Genomic DNA, 22,567 nt, shown 5'->3' on the forward strand with positions numbered 1-22,567 from the left:
ATTTCTTCCAGACTCAGGGAGCAACACGGCTTATTTTAGACACACGGAGAGAAAGCCATGGAACCAAAGCACAAAGCTTCAGGGCTCATGGGCATCTGTCTGTGAGGGTAATTGCCGCGGTGGAGATAATGGCCCTTTGCGTGTGTGTCTCAATGCTCCGTGAGTGGTGTGCTCCCATCGGGTGCGACGGCCGGCTACTGAGAATGGGTTTCGTCCCCACAGTCTGTGCTCTCCGGGCCGGCGTCGGGAGTGCTGGCACTGTGCGGGGGACCAGGGCTGGCCAGGGCTCCCCTGCAGCAATGGTCAGAGGGAACAAAGCAGGCGGAGCTGAATAGATTGTGTGTCAGAAGGCATAGCATTTGATTTCCCTGATAATCAGTTTGAGCCTAATTGTACTGAATTTGGAGACTTCTCCAATGAAACATAGGATAGAGTTTATACAGATAACAGAATTACATCAGTTACCTGATTGCAGAGCAAGGAATTGAGGTGGGGGAAATGTAGGGTTTATCCTGCTTCTATTGCAGTGACTGTGGCCAGGAAGAAGCAATGGCCCCTGGCATGCAGGATGTTATTTATAGAACACAAGCTCATAATTATAGAAGTAATGTTAGAAATAGAAGATAATAGGTTTGCAAGATGTAATGAAATAATAATTGACCCAGATAAGGATCAGTAGTGAGTGCTAAAACTGTTAGCAGAACGGCTGACAGAGAACGGGATATTCACATAGAACCAAAGTATCACCTTCCCCCACTATTTGCTGATAGTAAATGTGTGGGGAAGTATTTTTTATAATAGACAAATAGGGCTGTCACCACTTGGTAACCAAACTTATTATCCTATTGTCCCTCTATTAGTGATGCTGTGACTTGTGAGACATTCAGTACGTATTGACTTGGCATGGCAAGAGGTTAAAAGAAGAACCTTGAACTCAGCATGGAAAAAATTATGGCCTAATGTTGTTGCAGACAGGGACTTCAAAGGATTCGAACCAGAGACCGAGACCGAGGTAGAAGCGTTGGAGGAGATTGTGTCCCTCGGAAAGTCGATGGGTCTGGAGGTAGATGAGGGTGATGTAAACAAGCTCATCGAGGAACATGAGGAGGAACTCTCAACTGAGGAGTTGAAGGAGCCTCAGATGATGCAACATAGGGAGCTTTAGCAAGAGATTAGTAGTGAGGAGGAGGTAGAGTCGGAGGAAGTGATTTCTACAAGTGAAATTAAAGACATGCTGGCAATGTGGGAGAAGCTTTCAAGTTTCATTGAAAAGAAGCACCCAGAAAAAGTTTCAACTGGTCGTGCTTCAGCACTTTTTAATGACACTTGTTTGTCACATTTCTGTAACATTATAAAAGGCAGGCAAAGGCAAACCTCTTTGGATAGATTTTTATTCAAAAGTCCTGCAAGTGAAAGTGCCGGAAATGCAGCCAAAAAGGCAAAAACAGGTGATGATTAAATGAAAAATACTTAATGTTAAGCTTAGGTTAAGTTTAAAGTTAAGAAAGTGGATTTTTTTACAATTAAGTTTTTGTGGTTTCATTTTAAGTAGAGAAAGTGCAGTTTTAGTTTACATTTAGTGTTAAGAAAGTGCAGTTTTAGTTTACATGTCTACAGTGCCTGCATCCCTTCCTCCCTCCCTCCTCCTCTGCCATTCACCTCTGTTAGCCGCACTCGTCTGCTCCAAGGTAAGAATACAGTACAGTACTAAATAACATTTTTTCTTTTATTTCATTATTTTGTTATGCATTGGTAAAGTATACATGTGTGTTTCTTAATTAAAAACGTCTTTTTTCATAATTTAGGATGGGTTGGGGATGTTTCACAGTGCTGGAACGGATTAAATCTATTTCAGTTATTTTAAATGGGAGAAATTTGTTTGATATATGAATTGACTGACTTATGAGCTTGGTTACAGAATGAATTAAACTCATATCTAAAGGTACCTCTATAATGCGTAAACATATCATGATGTTGTAGTGATCTTTCCAAAACTCTCAAAGGCTTAGATTTGTATTCTCAGTCACCTCAAAGCAGCGGTGGAACAAGTGCTTTGTGTAAAGCTTTTTAAAGTTGGAAATGACCTGCTGATCCATAGGTTGCAAGATTGAAGTCATGTTAGGTGGGAGGTAGAGGACTTTCACGAATTTAAACTCATTGAGAATGTCATCTTCAAGACCAGGTGAGTGGCTGGAGCATTTTCAAGGATTAGTAATGCTTCCAATGGGAGTTTATTTTCTTGAAGATATTTCTTCACTGCAGGACCAAAGACGAGATTTACTCATTCAATAAAAAAATGCCATGTAACCCATGCCCTAGCATTGGCGCACCACGTAACCTGCAGTTTTTCTTTAAGAATCCTGTGAGTCTTAAAGGCTCAAGGATTCTCAGAATGATACACTAGCAGTGGCTTTACTTTACAGTCCCTGCTAGCATTTGCACACAATGCAAGGGTCAGACGGTCCAAAACAATCCCGTTTGGTCACAGTTGAACACTTGTTGGGGGATGTAGCCTTCCTTTGTGATAAGCACAGCAAAACGTGCGATGTACTCATCAGCTGCCTTTAACGTCAGCACTCTCAGCGTCACCATGCCTCACCTCCGAGTGCATACCAGATCTCTTCTTGAAATTTCAAACCAGCCGTGACTTGCCTTAAACGTATTTTCTGCTGCCTCTTTTGAGGTTGATGGCTCTTTCTTCTTCAAGTCACCGTAAATAATACGTGCCTTTTCACATATTACAGTCTCTGTCACTGTATCTCCTGCCAGTTCTTTCTCTTTCACCCACACCAGCAGGAGCTTCTCCATTTCTTCATGGATATTTGTCCTTAATTGAGACAGAATGTAGTTTCTTTCACTGGATTTGCACTTTTGGTGGCATCTTTTTGGATGGTACAAATTGGAGATGTATTGCGGTCATACAACCTTACCAGTTCAGTCACTCGTATACCACGCTCATGTTTTTCTATTATTTCTTGCCTTTACTCCTATTGACATCATTCTCTTCTTCTTCCCACCACTGTTCTTTACACTCACTTTCTTTAGCCCCATGATAGCGTGCAAAAAAAGTTAGTAAAAAAATGCAAAAATGATGCAAGAATGAGTACAGAGCACAAAATTCGACTTGATTCTGCGGGTAACATGTGAGAAAGAATGAGATGCTGGTGTTGTCCTGCCGATACTGGACCCATGTGCCAATGCGCCAACTAGTGGCAACTTCCCGAATCATGACTCGTTTCTCAGAATTTCGCTCAGATCTTAAACAAAAATATGAACCGAGTCACAGCTCGTATCTTAATTTAAAAAATTCATATGTTGGTCTGCTTGTATCTCAAGGTACCACTGTATAATGGGACATTTTCTCCAGGTCCAAACATTATCAGTGAGTACACGAGCTAGAAAGTATGTTGGCGCTTAGACCGGTTGGAAGGAAGCCCGTGTAGAGGGTGACTTGCGGACCCGCAGCTGCGTGACAAGCCGAGCTGTGTGGACGCTGCTGCTCCCGTGCCCAGGGCTCAGGTTTAAGGGCCCGGGTACTAGAGGACGGCGTGCAGTGAGGGTGAAAATGCACAGTACGGTGGAGGACATGGGGAATGGGCAGGGAGGATCCTACTCAAAGTCCTGGATCCTTTGCTGAAATGTGGGTGCTGGCCCAACAACGCAGCTATGAGAATGGGAGGACAACATGTATTTTCCAGTCCAGGGGCAGGAATGAGGGACATGCTCCAAACGGAAGGAAGGGCTAGTGCCCTCAGAATGTAACAGCAGAATGGGGCGGAACGGTGCTCCCCAGGGTTTCAGGTGCATAGTGGACAGAAGGACAGAGGGCGGGACAGACAGAGGTCCATGTCAGGACGGTGGCTTCTCCTGGAATTGCTGAACCCAGGAGGGGGCAGAGCAAACTGGAGCAGGTTCCAGATGGCTTCAGCTCCCTTGGAAACTGCTCCTGGTTACTTAAAAGTATCAAAGGGAAGGACTGACGTCTCTTTTTAAACCTGGGTGACGCTGTATAAAAAAATACTTTGGAAGCTGTTTAGGTAAATGGAGTCAGAGGTGAAGGGTCTAAGTGTGATGCTGGACAAGAGAAAGCTTTTAAATGTGGCTTGAAGCACCTCTACTCCTGGGAGGGCATCCCCTAGACTCCCCCGGGGCTGGGATGGGAAGGCCCACAGGTACCAAGTCTCAGTGAGACCAGCTTTTGTGCCATAACCCCGAGACCAATACAAAGCAATGCTGAAGGTGAGCTGCAATTTAGGGGGGAAGAGAGGAGAGGGAGAGAGAGAGAGAAGAGGGAGAGAGAGAGAGGAGAGGGAGATAGAGAGACAGATAGAAAGGAGAGAGAGAGCTTCATACTTTGTCACTAAGGGCTTAAGATGTGGCAACCCTGGTGGAGGCTGGGGCTCTCTGCAGAGATCTGCTCACAGTGCCCTCTAGTGGCAGCTCCGCACCCTTCTCTAACGCCAAACTCACTTTGCACGTGCTGAATGAAGGCTGAATTTGGATTTTCCAACGTAGGAACAAAACATACGTTGGGTTTATTATTAAGCAAATATGAGCAATTACAGATTCAGTGGCTTTTTAATTTTATTATTCATTCATCTCTTACAGTAACAGGGTCATGCTTTTTAACAGTAGGGTTAAACATGTCAAATTTATATTTAAATGTTAACTTGTATTTAAGTTTAAGCTAATGTGATATCATTATAATACTTTAGAGATTTTGTATTTTGTGGGAAGTCTTGAAAGACATGCCAATGCGCTTATTTTCAATAATATATTTGAACCCCAGGGGAAACGGAAATAATATGAAATAGTTTTTGATGAGGTTTCCTATATTTGTTAGAGTTAGGTGGCTCTTTGTCTGACATTATTATTCAACAACACTGTGGGGCTATCAGTCTTCATTCCATTTATTTGCAAGTTGGCCACACCTTTACTTCTTCAGTGTGAATCTTGCATCTTTTTGGCCAGTGATTTTTAATTGGGGATACATATTAGATGTACCTGTGAAGTTTTATTAAAATATAGATGTTTAGGACTTCCTCCACACTTACTTTCTTTACTTGATATTCTTGGTTCATTTCAGTCTTAGTAAATGCTTTGTATAGACTTCGTATATAATGCACATTGTAGCTCAAAATTATTATATGTATAAATGATGTATGTCCATGTTTATGAATCAGATAAAATGCACTGACTTTGAAAATTGTCTAGTCATTGTCCATACATAGACATATTATCTAAAACTTTTTTGAAATGGCTTTATTATCTGTATCTTACATGCGGGAGAAACAACCAAATTTCCTTTGCAGTGGCAACATGCTTGTTACAAACTCCCATCATACCGTTCACTTTGAAAACCAGTGGGTAATACATTTACCACAGCTGTCCTAAGCCTTGATCAACGGTGAATAGGTTGTGTTTTCCCCTAACGCTGTCCTGCAGGTTCCACCATCTGCGGCAGGCCAGAGCATGTGTCCCAACGCGGTGACTGTCTCAGAGACCCACTGAAAAGGGTCACGACCATGTCAGCTTGTAACTAATGACACTTCAAAGAATGGATGCTTGGGTGTAAGCTTCTGTGGGTATCGCTCAGATGGTTTCAGTCTGTCCCTGGAGACCGTGTCAGGATTTCTAGAACTCTCTGGCCAAGAGGCAGATGGCTCTCATAAAACTGCCAACCCACCCTGGCCAGTTGGCTCAGTGGTAGAGCATCGGCCTGGCATGCAGTAGTCCCGGGTTTGATTCTCAGCCAGGGCACACAGGAGAAGTGCCCATCTGCTTCTCTACCCCTCTCCTTCCTCTTTGTCTCTCTCTTCCCCTCCCGCAGCCAAGGTTCCATTGGAGCAAAGTTGGCCTGGGCGCTGGGGATGGTTCCATGGCCTCTGCCTCAGGCACTAGAATGGCTCTGGTTGCAACAGAGTGACGCCCCAGATGGGTGGAGCATCGCCCCCTGGTGGGCATGCCTGGTGGATCCTGGTCAGGCACATGCAGGAGTCTGTCTGACTGCCTCCCCGTTTCCAACTTCAGAAAAATACAAAAAAACCCCAACAAAAACTGCCGACCCAAGATAAAATAGAAGAACTGACTGCCGGGGACCCGATGAACTCAGAAGATGTAACGGTTGTCACATGTTTGGAATACTGTTGGTATTGCTCTAATAATCGTATGTTCTGGATATAAAAGGGAGACCTTTCTTCTCAAGTCATCTGCACCCCATAACAGCTTGGTGGAATTTGTTTTTGGAAACTGAAATAAAACATTTTTAAGTGATCTATTTTTCACTTTGCCCAACATTCTCAGAATAAACATCCCTTCTCATGACATGATAGGCGAGGCAGCGGGTCTATTTTAACAATAACAACGTGTTGCTATTTGCTCAGCAGCCAATATATATACCAGCTCCTATGATATCAGACATCTCAAAGACTCTGCAAACTGACCCTCTGGGATTTGGCCTGTTCTCTTCCTGCTTTCCAGATGAGATAAACCAAGACCCAGCATATGGGGGCAACACTAATTTTTTTTTTTTTTTTGTATTTTTCTGAAGCTAGAAACCGGGAGAGACAGTCAGACAGACTCCCGCATGCGCCCGACCGGAATCCAACCAGCACACCCACCAGGGGGCGACGCTCTGCCCACCAGGGGGCAATGCTCTGCCCCTCCGGGGCATCACTCTGTTGCGACCAGAGCCATTCTAGCGCCTGGGGCAGAGGCCAAGGAACCATCCCCAGCGCCCGGGGCCATTTTTGCTCCAATGGAGCCTCGGCTGCGGGAGGGGAAGAGAGAGACAGAGAGGAAGGAGAGGGGGAGGGGTAGAGAAGCAGATGGGTGCTTCTCCTGTGTGCCCTGGCTGGGAATCAAACCCGGGACTTCTGCATGCCAGGCCGACGCTCTACCACTGAGCCAACCGGCCAGGGCTAATTTTTTTCTTTAAATGTTTTCCTACTGTGTACACACACACATGCATGCACACATGTATCCATACATATGAGCCCATATATGTGCACACACGTGCATGCACGCACACAGACATGTCTGTATGCACATGTGTGTGCATGCACATAACTGCAACTGTAATTCGTGACCTGAAAGGTCAGACTTTACAAAGAATGATTATCTCAGTGCGTCACCCCTCTAAGGGAATAGGGGTTGCCCTGACCTCTGTATGTGAGTAGAGAATTCAGACAGAATAGAGAGAGAGAATAGAGACAAGAAGGTGGAGCTCCAGTCCCCGAGGCGCAGGTGACCGGCCTTGCTGACGGCCCCTGGAACCCCGGCTTTCCTCCCGTGCTGCGGGCTGCGGGGCTCCAGAGGCCAGTGCTGCCACGGTGCAGGTGCTGAGCAGGACCCTGGTTGGCTGGGGACACCGACACAGCAGCCTCAGAAACAGGCTCAGGTTCTCCCCACCCGGGACTCATCCGGAGGGTTGAAGGGGGGACTGGAATGGAGGACTGAGCCTAGAGGTGTCCAGGCTGGGGTGTCAGGGTGACAGAGGGTCCTCCTGCCGGGGCTCATGCTGTGAGACCATGAGGGGCAGGCTGCCGGAACCTGGTGCCCCGGGGAGCACTGCCCTCGGGGCTGGAATGACAGGTGACACTCAGTGCTCTTGGCAGCAGGTGGGCTTTGCCCCCAGCGTGCTTGTAGTCCTGCTCTGCGCCTTTTATTTAACTTGACAATTACAACCTTCTTCTGGGCCAGGTCCTTCCGGGTGAACATGATTTTCTTCAGCAGAACCTCGTTTTGTCTGCGACTGGCCTTGGCTAGGTGCCTTGTTGGTTTTCGCTTCTCTGGGTGGCTGCCTGTCAACCATTCCTCTCCTGTCATTTAAAAGCTCACCCGCTGTGGCTCTCTAATCTCGCTGAGACAAGCACGGAGGAAAACACCCTTCATGTAGTCTCGCAGGAATAGATCTCCCCAGTACTGTATAGAGGATGGCATTTTGATCACCGCATCCTCAGTGGGTCATGGACAAGAGGGCTAATGACACAAAGCAGACAATCCCAGACCCCTGTAATCATCAACGGCCATGTGACCAATCACTTCGACGCTGGCTGCTTTGACGCAGTGAAGCCAGTGCTAGCTCGTGTGGGTCAGAACCTCAGCAGTGCCTCAGCAGGTAGTTCCGTCTCGGGTTCTCTCATGACGCTGCGGTTAGGATGGGCCACTGGGGCTGCAGGGTTCTCTGCCAAGAGGGTTCACTCACACGATGCTGGTTGTTGGGAGGAGGCTTCCATTCCCTCCAGTGTGGAGCAGTGGCCAGACCCCCTTGGAGGGAACAATTAAAGAGAGGGGTCAAAGGACAGCCTCTGTGTCTCTTGTCACCCAGCCTCAGAAATTACTTCCCGCCGTTTCTGCAATATCCCACTAGTCACATAGATCAGCTTTCTGTGATGTGTCAGAGGACAAGCAGGGGCATGAATACCAGGAGTTGGGGACCCTTGGGAGTCATCCTCGAGTCAAAAGCAATTGAGAAGGAATTCAAGCAGAGCTGAGGGAGGCAGACCATGGTGGCTGGAGAGTGGCTCTGCTGTGCCCCAGGAGTGAGTTGGTCTAGACCTCCTGGGAGGGCTGAGGTCCTAGAGGACCCCTCACCAGCCATGCAGCCCTGTGGCTGACACAGAGGAGTGTGGACAGGCCAGGATTGGAACCAGTGCTGTTAGGCGACATGGCTCAGGGGAGTGGCCTGTCCCCACTGGGGCCAAACCTTTCCCATCCTTCTTCCCACAGATCCTGGTAGTTCTGTTTACTATGTTCATCCTCTCTCTCATTTCAAAATGTGTCTAATCTCCAAAGACTTCCCATTCTTCTTTTAAAAATGATTTGTTTTCTTCCTGTTTCGACACGTGAGATGTCTAATCACAGAGGATCTGGACAATGTCTCCTGTCCCTGGCAACCGCCTTTCTTTACTAAAAGATGATACAACCCACGCAAAGGAATTGTCACCCTGAGGGCTTCTCTCTGGGCTTCCTTGTCATGACCTGTCTACTGCACTTACCTGAGCTTTTCAAGAGACAAGTCTTCTATCTTTGCATAACCAGTGCTCAATCCGGACATCGCACATAGCACGTGCTCAATTAACGGAGGCTGCTGAAATCATATGTTCAAACGTGAGATGCCACCAAACATAAAAATATATTCTGTAATTCTTTCCCCCTCTGTTGCGTACAGAACCAGCGAAACACATTTCTTAAAGTAGCTCATTTTAACCCTGGCCGGCTAGCTCAGCGGTACAGCATTGGCCTGGCGTGTGGGAAGTCCTGCATTTGATTCCTGGCCCAGGCACACAGGAGAAATACCCATCTGCTTCTCCACCCTTCCCCCTCTCCTTTCTCTCTATCTCTCTATTCCCCTTCTGCAGCTAAGGCTTCATTGGAGCAAAGTTAGCCTGAGCGTTGAGGACAGCTCCATGGCCTCTACCTCAGGTGCTAGAATGGCTCTGGTTGCAACGGAGCAATGCCCCAGATAAGCAGAGCATCGCCCCCTGGTGGGCATGCTAGGTGGATCCTGGTTGGGCGCTTTCAGGAGTCTGTCTCTGCCTCCCCACTTCTCACTTCAGAAAAACAAAATGGTAGCTAATTTTAAGAAATTTCTAATTGCTCCAACATTCTACTTTTATCTGTACAATATTTTTTCTTTTTTCGTTAATTTAGCTGAACATGCCCCCTTTCCTCCACAGCATGAGAGGATTAACTCAATTAGTGTTGATGACCGTCTCCATATTCTTTTGTCCACCGTGTCTTGGGAATTTTCCTGGTGATATTTTGTTCTTTCAGACCAAATGGTATGGAGGGCAGGGGGCTGGGCGGATACCGGGAAAGACATGGACGGGGAAGAATTAGGAATGTGGTTTGTGGCCTGAATACCTCCCCCAAAGTGAACACCCAAGTGAATGCAAGAAAAGCTAAGAACTTTGTTACTAGTGTCCCACGAAGCTCGTAAGTGCACTCGGTGAACACGAAGGTATCAGGGGAAAGAGGCTGACAGGTGTCTGCAGAAAGGGCCCTCCCTCCACGTGATCACTGGAATCCTCCTCTGCTGAAGTCATCGTTTGTGAGCACTCATGTGGGTCACACATATTGCCATGGTTGCTTTTTGTTGTTGTTGTTGTTTTTTGCTTGTTCAGAGAAGTTGTTCCCTATTCCTCTGTCCCAAATTTCTTTGTCACTAATTTTCCCATCACATTTCTTCCCAGTCCCTGACCATCCGGGAGAACCATTGGCCACAGGCCCGTGAACCAGTCTATGACCATGTATCCGGGCATTGCTCCATCCAAGCAAAGTGAGTGGCCGGGAGCACGGCTCAGAGTTCCTGCCTCCAGGCTATAAGGAGAGCACAGTGAGTTTCCACAGTTTCCATCTGTGAGATCTGAGGTCTTTAATTTTCTCCTTGCTTTGCAAATGACATAGATTGCCTAAGCCAGTGCCTTCTTCAGAATTCTCACCAAGGTCAGGAGGATAGCACAGGAAGGAGGTTGCTTGTGGGTTTGAGGGACCCCAAGAAGACCTCCCCCCAAATATATCTCTGATGGCTTGCACCTGCATCGGCAGTACCCCTTTTGAAGGTTAATCCCTTATGTCATGGGCTCACTGGGGTTTAAGCCCCAAAGTAAATTCCTCAAATCTCTTTTGCCAATAGGGATGTGCTTTTCAAAGGCCAACAGAAACCTGCCCGGACTTGAGACATAAATAGAATGTTATTCCTATGAACAAGGGCTGTTTCCCAGAGCACAGTGGTGGACAGTGGCTTGGGAATTGGTTCTTGGCCATTTCTCGGTTCCCAGGGAATTCCCAGCTCCAAGGCAACCTTCCTCCCTGAGGCGGCACAAGCCCCCTTTCCCCGCTGTTTCCCACAGAGAAAGGAGAGTGTGGAGAAACGGGGAGACCGGACCCCGCCTCGGTCCTCTTGTGGCTGGACGTGGCCCGTGCTGCGTGGGACAGCGAGGGCCCAACGTCCCTGGAGAATCTGACTGGTCCAGTTCCAGTCGGGGGTCCGTCCTGCATCTGTCCCTCTAGATGGGGAACGGGGCCACGTGGGGGCTGCCGGGCCAGGGGTGTCACGGCATCAGGCTTTCAGATGAGGGGGTGTGCAAGGCAGGTCCTCCAAGGCTGTGGGGAACAGCAGAAACAGGGTGTCTGTCCCTCCACATCGCGAGAGTGAGCTGTCACCTCGCCCCTCGCTGGCGACGTCAGGGCTTGCTGACGAAAACATGCTTCTGAAGCACCTGCCCCTCAGCCACCCCCTACTGCTGGAGGGACGGCAGCCCCTGGTGGTTTCGCAGAATGGATAGAGGTTGCAGTGGGGGGAGGGCGGGCGCATGAAGACAAAAATAGTCACCTTTGGGGGAGCACAGGCTGTAGGTCATCAGCATAACACCTAAGTGCTTTCTCTTCTTCTATTTCTTTTTTTTTAATTTGGAAGTGACCTTATACAGCCCCTTGTTCTGTCTTTAGCCGCAAATCGAGGTTCATATAGGTTGTGAGCATCTACCCTGCTTCTCTCTCTGCCCCTGACCGCTGGTCCGCACTCATGCCTCTAACCCCACCACCTCCAAGCCTGCATTTTCTTTGAACTTGCATCTTATCTGACCTTTTAGTTCAATGACCACGTTGTGGAAGAAATCATGTGTGAGCAAGCGTCTAAGAACCAGTTGTGAGCAGCTGTAAGAAGTATTTCCTTGGAATTTCCCCCAGGTTAAAAAAGCAATTTTGAGTTTCTCAAGTATAGTAGCTCAGCAGCAGAAAAGTCCTGTTAATACCACCATAGGGCTCAGAAGCAAATTGTGTGTGTGTGTGTGTGTGTGTGGGGGAGTCATTTGATCATAGCCGATAAAGACAGTTTTGGTGAGGCAGGGAAGCTTAGAGCAGTCCTTCCCGGTCTGGGTCTGTCTGCACCTTATCTGCACAGAACTGGTGGTTCGTCTAGTTCCCCAGGGACGTCTTGTAATCGCCCAGGCCTCGGTGAATGTTTAAAGAAACACAGGCAATGCTACATGCTATTCTTTTTCTAATACATACATACATAAATAAATAAATAAATAAATAAATAAATAAATAAATAAATAAATGGGCCAGCTTTCTCTCCAAAGAGCTTTAATGCTTTTGTGTATGACAAATAATAATATCTAACTTTACCAAACACTTTCTGCATGCTGGGTTCTAGTCTAAGTGTTTTATACCTCTTTTATGACCCTCAAAACAACCCTGAAGAAGTAGATGTATTTTTCCCGCTGTCCTGGCAAGAAAGAAATGAAGCCTCAGAGAACCTGGGCTTTGTCCTGGGTCAAGCATATAGTAAAGGGCAGGCTGAGGATTCTAACTTAGGCCTTCCTGTCCCCCCAAAAATCTCTTCCTTTCATCACACTCCCTTGACACCTCTTTGCGTATCTTTAGGTAGAACCAGCTAGTTTATTTTTCAAATTTTATTCTTCCAAATGTTCTCAGTCCCGTCTGACCTGTGGCGGCGCAGTGGATACAGCATTGACCTGAAATGCTGAGGACGCAAGTTCGAAACCCTGGGCTTGCCTAGTCAAGCACAGACAAGAAGCAACTACTGTGAGTTGATACTTCCTGCTCCTATCCCAAACCCCTTTCTCTTTCTCTCTCCTCTCTCTGAAATCAATCAATAAAAAAATCTTAAAAGAAAAACAACAATAACTTTCCCAGTCCCTTTTGCTGCCCAACTCCAACACTAGGGACCTGGAAACTGGCAGGTTTGCACCAAACAATGAAACAGGTCCAGGGTGTGAGGGCGTTTATTTGGAATATGGAGTCTAAGCGTGAGAGGAGTTAAGATTTGCTCTTGTAGAAATTTGTTATCCATGTAATTTCCATCCCTCCCACCAGAGGGCAGTTGTCACATAAAAATATGAAAACTCTCCTGGCTTTTGCTTCCAGACCCCAACATCCAAACCACATCTGGAATCAGTTTTACAGCTCAGTGCAAACCCTGGGAAGATCTCGGCTTCTTTTAAGTCGAAAAGTGATAGGTTATGCCTTGCTTTTTTTTTTTTTTTTTTTTTTGCCTAGCAACTGAATGAAGTTTAGGACTTCATCTTAGAAACCTCTTTGCCGGGGAGTGTTAACGAGAGCCAAAGGCAGGTGTTTTCACTGGGTCCTATTTGGGAGCCAGAAACCTTGTACTGAACAGTCTTCTGTGTCCAAGATTTTATAACTTATTCTATTTAAAGAACATCTGGGTTTGCGTACCTGTACTGCCCCAGAAAGTTAGACGTATTTGCCCATCACAAGGATTTTAATTGTTGGCTAAGAAAAAAGGGCTGTAGAGTCTAATGGACAAGTAACTTTTCAAGCATCCAGCCTGTTTATGATTTGAAGAGGCTACCAGAAACACTCCTTTTTGTGTGTGTGTACATGTGTGACAGAGACAGAGAGAGGGACAGGAAGGGAGAGAGATGAGAAGCATCAACTCTTCGTTGCAGCACCTTAGTTGTTCAATGATTGTTTTCTCATATGTGCCTTGACTGGGGGCTACAGCAGAGCAAGTGACCCCTTGCTCAAGCTAGCGACCTTGGGCTCAAGCTGGTGAGCCTTGCTCAAATCAGATGAGCCCGCGTTCAAGCTGGCAACCTCGAGGTTTCGAACCTGGGTTTTCCACGTCCCAGTCTGATGCTCTATCCACTGCGCCACTGCCTGGTCAGGTTACTCCTATATGTTGATCACTGAACACAATGCTTTAGGGAGAAAATGCTTTACAGTCAGAATCAAATCCAATCTTCCCAACATCCCAGGAGGTAAGTTATGATGCCCATTGTAGAGACGGGGAAATTGAACCATAACCAGGCGAAGTCACAAGTCAAAGACACACCCTTTCTCCATGCCCTTGGCCGCCATGAAGTGGTAAGTCTCTTGGAGAAGAGATGGGCCCATGTACATAGACTTGGCAGGTTCAGGAGGGAGGTCCGCTGGGGCTCAGAAGTTCAGTGTCAGGACAGGGGAGGTGAGGTGGGGTAGGGAGCAAGCTACCCGCCTGCCCTCACTGTCTGTGCTACAGGCTCTGGACGGCGAAGGTCTAGCCGCTCGAGCAGTGGGTACGACCATTACTCCACGGCAGGCGAGGAGCCCAGGAGCCCCTTTGACCGGAAGTCAGACAGTCTGGCAGGAGTCTGGCTCTCAGGTGGAAGGCACAGAGACCGGGACCCATGTCCACAGAGAGAAACAGGTGCACCCTAGAGGGATGCCTGGCTGCAGCCATCAGCTATGGTTCAGGACAAAATCCAGGCTCTAAGAGAGACCATGGAACTTGGCAGGAAAAGGGCAAACAGAGGAGAAACTCTTGGCCAATGGTCAGCATCACGAAGGCTCCAACTCCCAGAGTGGGAAGGGCTTTGATTGGCATCTGGTCAGGACCAAGAGGACAGGCAGAGGCCCAGCTGCGTGGCTGTGTCACAGGTCTGGCAGGTTAGGGTCATCGCAGGTCCCTGGAATAATGAGTTGAGGCTGCTGGTGACTTGTTTGCTGTGGTTACAGTGGACATGGGGGCAGGAGCAGGGTCACACCTGAAGGTGGTCCTGGTGAGCCCAGCAGGAAGGACACAGTAAATGCAATGGAGAATCACTCCAATGTGAACCCCTGTCCCTATGTGTCCATCCCTGAGCAGTGCTGGTGGCGTGATTCCATTCCACCAGGAGACAGCTCATGGGTGGGCTCTTCAGAGCTGTGGACTTGATGCTTCACGAGCACATCAGAACCAGTCGCTGCAGAATCGTTCCGAGCTCGTCCTGCCTGCCTGTCCTGGGACCCCCTCCCGATCACCCACGATTCCTGGCAGAATGCCTTGCTTAACAAGGCACAGAATGAAATCCAGGAGTTTGAAACCAAGGTGCCAGGTGACCCTCAAACCCAGCAAGTATAAAACCTAAAACCGCTTTTAGCTGAAGTCATGTGAGAGCCCCACGGGGAGATAGGTGCTGAGCCTTACGGGATGGACAGATGTTGAGCACCAGCAGTAGGGCCAGGAGGAGGGTGTCTGTATTAGTTCCCTGTGACCTCTGGAGCAAATTATCACGAACTTCATGGCTGACACCAACAGACCTGTCTTTTCTAGACAGAGGTCAGCAGGGCCCCCTTTGGAGGCTCAGGGGACCCTGGTCTCATGCAGCTCCTGGCGGCTGGATCTCCTGCTTGGGCTTCACTTTGGCTTCTCCCACGTGTGCCGCAAAGGGCCCCTCTGCCCCTCGGGCAAGGACGCACTAGTGATGGCACTTGGGGCCCGTCCAGACAGTCCGGAGTAATCACCTTGGGATCCTTAACTTCATCAGAGCTGTAAAGTCCGGGCCCTACAAGGGACCATGGACAGATTACAGAGATTTTCTCCCAGGAAAAAAAAAAAAAAAAAAAGGACACGACCTGGTCCCCACTGCCCCCTCCGGCTTCATTTTCCCACTTCCTCCTGTGTGGTCTGCATTGTGGCCACGCTGAGTCCTGGGTCCTCCAGTCAGGACAGCGACCTCCAGGGTCTGGTACATGCTGTTCCGTCGCAGGGACATTCCACCTTCCCTCCCTCCCCAAGTGTCACCCAACTGACGATGTCATTGGCTTATCCCTGCTGAGAGGTCACTCTTTCTAGGGAGCCTTCTCCGACCCCAGGCCTGGGTGGTATTGGATGCCCCCTAGTGACCCCTGTGCCATGGTGTCTGCACGAGCAGCCATTTGTGAAGCCAACTAGAACAATGCTTCTTGCCTTTTTACATTATTGCACCATCTCCACAACCCCAGGAGTCTTTTAAGACATTTCTAATCTAATTTCCTCTCCTTTTCCCCCATGGAACGTTAGGACCACCAACATGTCATATGTCTATTCATGCACAAACCATTATCTAGTAGCTAAGATCGTATATAATTTTACGTTATATGGGCTTTGTTTTGCTCCATGAGAACCAGTTTCTGCCTCTCTGAGGGTGATCTCTCCGCCACTGGGAAAGCGTGGACTAGAATAAGAGGAAACTCCACTGTCTGCTTGAGAGAGCTAGGAAAAGGAGTCCACCCTCTGTCCCGATGAGAGGCTCATGTCAGAGGCTGAGGGGAAAGCGCAGATTGGGCAGTGAGGCCGGTGCTGGGTGAACTGGGGGCTGCGGTCACTGCCGGGGCGCGGAGGGCGGCACTAGAGACAGCTGCAGACCCGAGCACGCCGGCCAGGAGGGCCCAGGAACAGCGCGCTAGAAGGCAACATAGGGTGCCAATTTGGTTTGTTTTAAAAGATGGGGCACACTCTCCTTCTGGCTGGTGGAGAAGGAGGAGCCCTGGCAAGTGAGGGTCTGGAGGCAGCTGGGAGACAAGAGCCCAGAAGAGGGGGACAGGATGGGACTGTGAGCTGAAGTGAAGGAGCGAGGAAGTCGCTCTGTCACTGAGATGTCTGGGCGTGAAGGCAGGGGGGTGTCCAGGGGGTCACCTCATCTGGACAGTGAGACCAGGAGGCCAGGGAAGGCCTGGACAGCCCACGATCTCCACTTTGGAGGATCCCGCAGGGGCTGACCTGGGCTCACAGAGGACGGCCAAGGGGCACCGAAGGCCAGCTGAAATTAAAATGTCACCATTCAGGGCAGTTTGACTTTTTGCTCCCTCTACAGACACCGAGCTCACGTGCCATTTTCCAAGTGCTGTGTGAGGTGCTGGGACAAGCGGGGCCCCTCGACTTCTGACTCCGAGAGCCATGGTCTGTCTTCCCAGCTGGACTGTAAGTCTACACGTTAGATCATTTTAGGTGTGGGTAGTCAGGATGGAGTGACACCGGGCACGGTGACAGAGGGACAGGAGGGGCTCTCGCTGTGTGGGTGGGAAACCCGTCTGGAGAGTTGACATTTGACTTGAGCCTGAACGGGAAGGGAGAGGCGACCTGGAGGTGAGCCGAGAGAGCGGGGCTTTCAAACCAGAGGGACCCGAGTGCAGAGCGCTTGGAAGGCTCAGGGACAGACTGGAGGTCCGTGCGGCTGAATCGCAGCATCCAGGGCGAGAGGCGGCGAGGAGGTGAGCAGGCCCAGGCGACAGGTTCCTGAGAGCCACGAGAAAGGTTTGGGATTTCGTTCTGGTTCCGAGAAGCTCCTGGCTGGGCTGTCAAAGCGGGGTGTGGAGAAGCTCTGTACCGGGCCCCAGGCACAGAGCTCTGGTCACAGTGGGAGGATGCAGAGCATGGTCCGAGGGGTGGCAGGGGGCGGCGAGGAAGCCAGGCAGACTCTCCAAGGGGACGAAGGTCAGGGTAGCAGCTGAGGCCGAGGGCAGGCGGGTACAGGGCCCTTGCCACAGGGCAGTCTGGGGAAAACGGCAGAAGCAGATGGCTCGGGCTCTGCATTGCAAACGTGGATGCCCATTTCTAACGTCAAGAGCTCGCGCAGTCACTCGTGGGCGCCTCAAGCACGTCCCGGCCTCTAGGGGTCCCGGGAGGTGAGACGCGGCAGGACTCGTGCTCACCTCTGCTCTGAACTCCCCAACAGGGTCTTCCCCGTTGTTTATTTAAATAGAGTTTATCTTTCTAGAGCAGTTTTAGTTTTAGTTCTTTAAATAAACTTTATTTTGGGGAGGTTTTTAGAGCAGGGGGTGGGAGATGGGGGTGGATGAGTGTGTGGAACACAGAGGACTTTCAGGGCAGCGTGTCACGCTATCACGGTGGACATGTGTCCTTATGTATTTGTCCAGACCCGAAGAATGACCACCACCAGGACTGAACCTAATGTAAACTATGGGATATGGGTGATAATGATGTGCCGATGAAGGTTCATTAATTGTAGCAGATGTTATCATTCCGGTGGGGGACATCGACATTGGGGGAGATTTTGCATATGTAGGGCAGTGTAAACAGTAGCACAGCATGGCTGTCAGGGACTTTTTTTTTCCTTTTTTCCTTTTTTTCCCCCTTTTTTGCATTCCTCTGAAGTTGGAAACGGGGAGGCAGTCAGACAGATTCCCTCATGTGCCTGACCGGGATCCACCTGGCATGCTCACCAGGGGGTGATACTCTGCCCATCTGGGGCATTGCTCCGTTGAGACCAGAGCCATTCTAGCGCCTGAGGCAGAGGCCATGGAGCCATCCTCAGCACCCGGGGCCGACCTTGCTCCATGGAGCCTTGGCTGCAGGAGGGGAAGAGAGAGACAGAGAGGAAGGAGAGGGGGAAGGGTGGAGAAGCAGATGGGTGCTTCTTCTGTGTGCACCGGCCGGGAATCGAACCCCGGACTCCTGCACACCAGGCCAACACTCTACCACTGAGCTAACCTGCCAGGGCCGGACTTTTTATGTAACATGTCTGGAAGATCCTTCCACAGCAGTGGATACAAAGTTGCCTCAACCTTGTCAAAGGCTGTTATTATAGCTGAGAAATTCTAAGCAATGTATCTTTGCTGATTTAATAGCAGAGCTCTGACTAGGTTAGTCCTACAGGATCTGGATTTTGTATCAAGTATTTCAAAGCCTTCATATGTTTCTCTCCCTGTGCCTGTTTTCATTACTGAGATTCCGGTTCTATGCCCCTCCTGCTCTGAGGTTGGACACTTCCCTCGCTTAGTCACAGGATCTCATTTTGGATGAGTCAAATGGAACAAACCCAGAAAATGTGTCTTAGATGTCCCTTATGGACAAAAGGTGAAAAAATGAGATGAAAGATACAGGACAGAGGGATCTGGGTGTGCAGAATGTCTGGGGTCTGAACATGGGCGGGTCTTAATTCCTCTCAGTTTCAGTCAAAGTCCCCCCCCCTTGCTGGCTTTGCACATGCTGCCTGAGCGTTCATTAGAGGGGGCACACCTCCCTGGGCTGTTCTAAGAAGCTACAATGCCTTAGACCACTGTCGTTCACAAGGATTTTTCAGATACTGTTTCTGATTCCAACTCACTTTTCCTCCCAAGATGACCAAGGCAGACACTGTGCCAAGGGGAGCCGAGAATGTGGGGGCAGTCCTTGCCTGGGCAGCCTGAGCAGGCTGTGTGCTAAATGCAAGTCCTAAGCACGCCCTATAAATAGCCGATCATTGTCGGCGCGTGTGACAAGAGTGAACGTGGGGGGGGGGGCTCTGCAAATAGCTGCTCGGACTGACAAGCCAGCTGGAGGGCAGGGCACCCGCAGGGCGTGCTGTGAGTGAACGCAGAGTGGACGGAGCGCGGCTGCTCCCTGTCCCTGCCTCCACCATGGCGCAGGTCATCCTCAGGCACCTCATCGAAACGCCAGTGCGCTACCAGGAGCAGTTTGAGACCCGGGGGCTGGAGGACTGCAGGCTGGACCACGCTCTCTACGCCCTGCCTGGGCCGGCCACTGTGGACCTGGGGAAGGCCCCGGCGGCCCCGGCTCCTCCTGGGGACCCGGCGGCAGAGACGCCACCCCTGGAAGGCCAGATGCACTTCCAGGTCCTGCTGGACGTGGTCCAGTTCCTCCCCGAGGACATCATCATCCAGACCTTTGAAGGCTGGCTGCTGGTGAAGGCGCAGCACGCGGCCCGGATGGACGAGCACGGCTTCGTCTCACGGAGCTTCACGAGGCAGTACAGGCTGCCCGAGGGAGTTGAGACCAAGGACCTGGCGGCCACCCTCTGTCACGATGGCATCCTGGTGGTGGAAGTGAAGGGCCTGGCTGGGACACAGTAAGAACTGCTGGGCACGAGGAGGACCACAGCTGAGCCGACGGCCTGCACTGCAGGAGTGTCCGGGTGGCCCCATGTTTGGAACTGTTTTTATGAAGACTAAAAATACGGACGTGGTTCCTGGTATGTTGAGCTTGTCTTTGTTGTCTTCCTCGGAGGGGACTACAGTGCCATGCATTCTGGCAGAGTGACGCTGTCCTTACGCTGGAGACAGGGGCAGGTGTGGAGACCGGTTTGGTGATAGAGAGAATGCAGAATCATTTCTTTGTCACTTCAGCAATGCCAGAGAAGCCACTTCTGTGACAATTGGTGGCAAAGAGTTATGCTGACTTAGAGTGCTTATCCCTTTTATGGAAACTTTTTTTTAATTATTATTAATTTTAATGGGGTGACATTGATCAATCAGGGTATATAGATTCAGAGAAAATATCTCCAGATTATTCTGACATTTGATTATGTTGCATTCCCATCACCCAAAGTCAAACTGTCTTCTGTCACCTTCTATCTGATTTTCTTTGTGCCCCTCCCCTCCCCCACCCCTCCCTCACCTTCCCCACCCCCTGAAAACTTTCTATATTGCTGAAAAGAGTTGTGATCCCCTTCATCTGACGAGCCCTTCTCTCCAGTGTATTTCAATCACCGCGGAGCTTTGTAAATACAGAGTCTGAAGGTTACACTCTAGGACTTGGAAATCGGGTCTGAAATACATGTAGGATTCCCTACAGTTGTTACTGCCTTAAACCCACATGGCATTTAAGACATAAATCTTATTTTTAAAAGTTCCAAATATGTACCGTATTTTTTTTTTTTTTACAGGGACAGAGAGAGAGAGAGTCAGAGAGAGGGATAGATAGGGACAGACAGACAGGAACGGAGAGAGATGAGAAGTATCGATCATCAGTTTTTCGTTGCGACACCTTAGTTGTTCATTGATTGCTTTTTCATATGTGCCTTGACCGCGGGCCTTCAGCTGACCGAGTAACTCCTTGCTCAAGCCAGCGACCTTAGGTCTAAGCTGGTGAGCTTTGTTTGCTCAAGCCAGATGAGGCCACGCTCAAGCTGGCGACCTCGGGGTCTCGAACCTGGGTCCTCTGCATCCCAGTCCGAAGCTCTATCCACTGTGCCACCGCCTGGTCAGGCCGTACCTTATTCTTTTTTAAAAATAAAACTCAATCTTATCTGTAGGTTTCTTTTAAAACAGCATATGTTCTGTGGATATTTATGAAATATTAATAAGATACCTATAACTCATACTCTTATAAGTTACCATTAAGTATAGGAAACTACTTTCACAAAGCACAATTACTGAAGTTAAAGAGTTCATCGATGCTCTTTACATGCTACTTAAAATTTTAGATTTCATTAGATGGCACAACACAGGCAGCTATCCTTAGCTTTAAATAGCCTGGTGGCCTGCGGTTCCCAGGCTGGGCTTACCAGGTGCTGAGTTTATACAATCAGTGGGCTGAGGACTGCTTGACTCCCCAGCTGCTGTTTGGCCCAAGGCAATGGTGGAGACCTCTGTTGGGGCTAAGGATCCACTTTAGGAACAGTGCCTCCAATAGCTGGTCGGTGACATTCCGAAGACCGGCGTCCCCCTCTGCACAGAGAAAACATTTTGCCTGCACCCCACGTGAGCCTGAGGACAGCGCTGTGGATAGGAGAGGGAGGAGGCGCAGGACACCGGGCAGAAGAGACCACCACCACCAATGCCACCTGCTCCTCTAAGCTCTGCCTTCTCCTTCAAGTGCAAACATGAGCCACGTGGCAAGGGAAGAAGACATCATGCCCTAAAAGTGGAGTTGGGAACAAATGTGACATGAGAGAGAGGTTTGTTTCTGGTCTAATTAGACTGGAAGGGTGTGGACGCCGCGTGTTTGCAGGAAATTACTGCCTTACCACTGGGGTCTGTGCGGCCAATTCCAGGATTTGACGTTTGATACGGGAAATACCACAGGCCCACTTTGCTACACAATATCAATCGCAATCAATGAGGTTACACCTGCTGATACGATTAGAACTGAAACACCCATATGAGATGATTCTTCCCTATTGATTGGCAGAATGGTGGACAAAGAAACAAGCCACGCCTCACATTTGGCCTTGATCTTACTCTAGATGAGATCTACCTCTGAGAAAGTTCAGCAAGTGGAATTCTTGCCATGAGGAGCCATGGATAGAAACTATTTCCTTTAAAAATGAAATTCAGAAATGAAAATTCAAACCATGCAGTGGTGGCACGGACTGCAGACTGGAGTCCAGAGAGAGCAGGTTGTGGTGGGGGAAGGGGCCGGGCATGTCCTTCCCCACTGCCAACCAGACAGGTCTGGGAGGGCCTGCACCCCAGGCCACGGGCTCCTGCAAGGGGCCGCTCCTCCAGGGCACCCACTCACACTCATGTGGGCTCCCGAGTCATGATGCTGTTTCTGCCTCCTGTCCCTTCAGCACTGGGGGAATCCCACTTTAGTCCCTTGACTTTGCTGCCCCCCCCCAATAAATGATCTTGTCATTAAAATCCTTTTCAGGTGTGAGAATCCTGTTTCCTATCAGAACCCGATTGCTTGACTTCTTAAGTGATGAAAGAAAGTAAGAAAGAAAGAGAGAGAGGAAAGGAGGGGGATAGGAGGGGAGGAAGGGAGGAAGGAAGGGAGGGAAGGAGGGAGGGAGGAAGGAAGGGAGGAAGGGAAGGAGGGAGGGAGGGACTAAACTGGCATTTGCTACCGAATATGAATGGGCATATAAAGACCATGCGAGACCCCACAAAGGAGTGGGAAGGGTGGAGTGGGCAGGGTGGAGTGGGCAGGGTGGAGGGGCAGGGTGGAGTGGGCAGGGTGGAGTGGGCAGAGTGGAGGGGCGGGGTGGGTGGACAGGGTGGAGTGGGCAGGGTGGAGGGGCGGGGTGGGTGGACAGGGTGGAGGGGCAGGGTGGAGGAGCAGGGTGGAGTGGGCAGGGTGGAGTGGGCAGGGTGGAGTGGGCAGGGTGGA

At 49.6% G+C, this 22,567-nt stretch overlaps 1 protein-coding gene across 1 annotated transcript; it reads left to right on the top strand.

The window, feature by feature from the left end:
* The first annotated feature begins 19,038 nt into the window (after positions 1–19,038).
* On the top strand, positions 19,039–22,202 carry HSPB3 (heat shock protein family B (small) member 3). Its single transcript, XM_066240804.1, has one exon. The coding sequence runs from the start codon at positions 19,135–19,137 to the stop codon at positions 19,585–19,587; it is 453 nt and encodes a 150-aa protein (XP_066096901.1). The 5' UTR covers positions 19,039–19,134; the 3' UTR covers positions 19,588–22,202.
* The last annotated feature ends 365 nt before the right edge of the window (positions 22,203–22,567 follow it).

The sequence above is a fragment of the Saccopteryx bilineata genome, chromosome 1, assembly GCF_036850765.1.
Source record: "Saccopteryx bilineata isolate mSacBil1 chromosome 1, mSacBil1_pri_phased_curated, whole genome shotgun sequence".
NCBI classification, from domain to species: Eukaryota; Metazoa; Chordata; class Mammalia; order Chiroptera; family Emballonuridae; genus Saccopteryx; species Saccopteryx bilineata.

Bases quoted from the DNA above. Each gene is read 5' to 3' on its own strand.
- HSPB3 (XM_066240804.1), top strand. From the start codon at position 19,135: ATGGCGCAGGTCATCCTCAGGCACCTCATCGAAACGCCAGTGCGCTAC.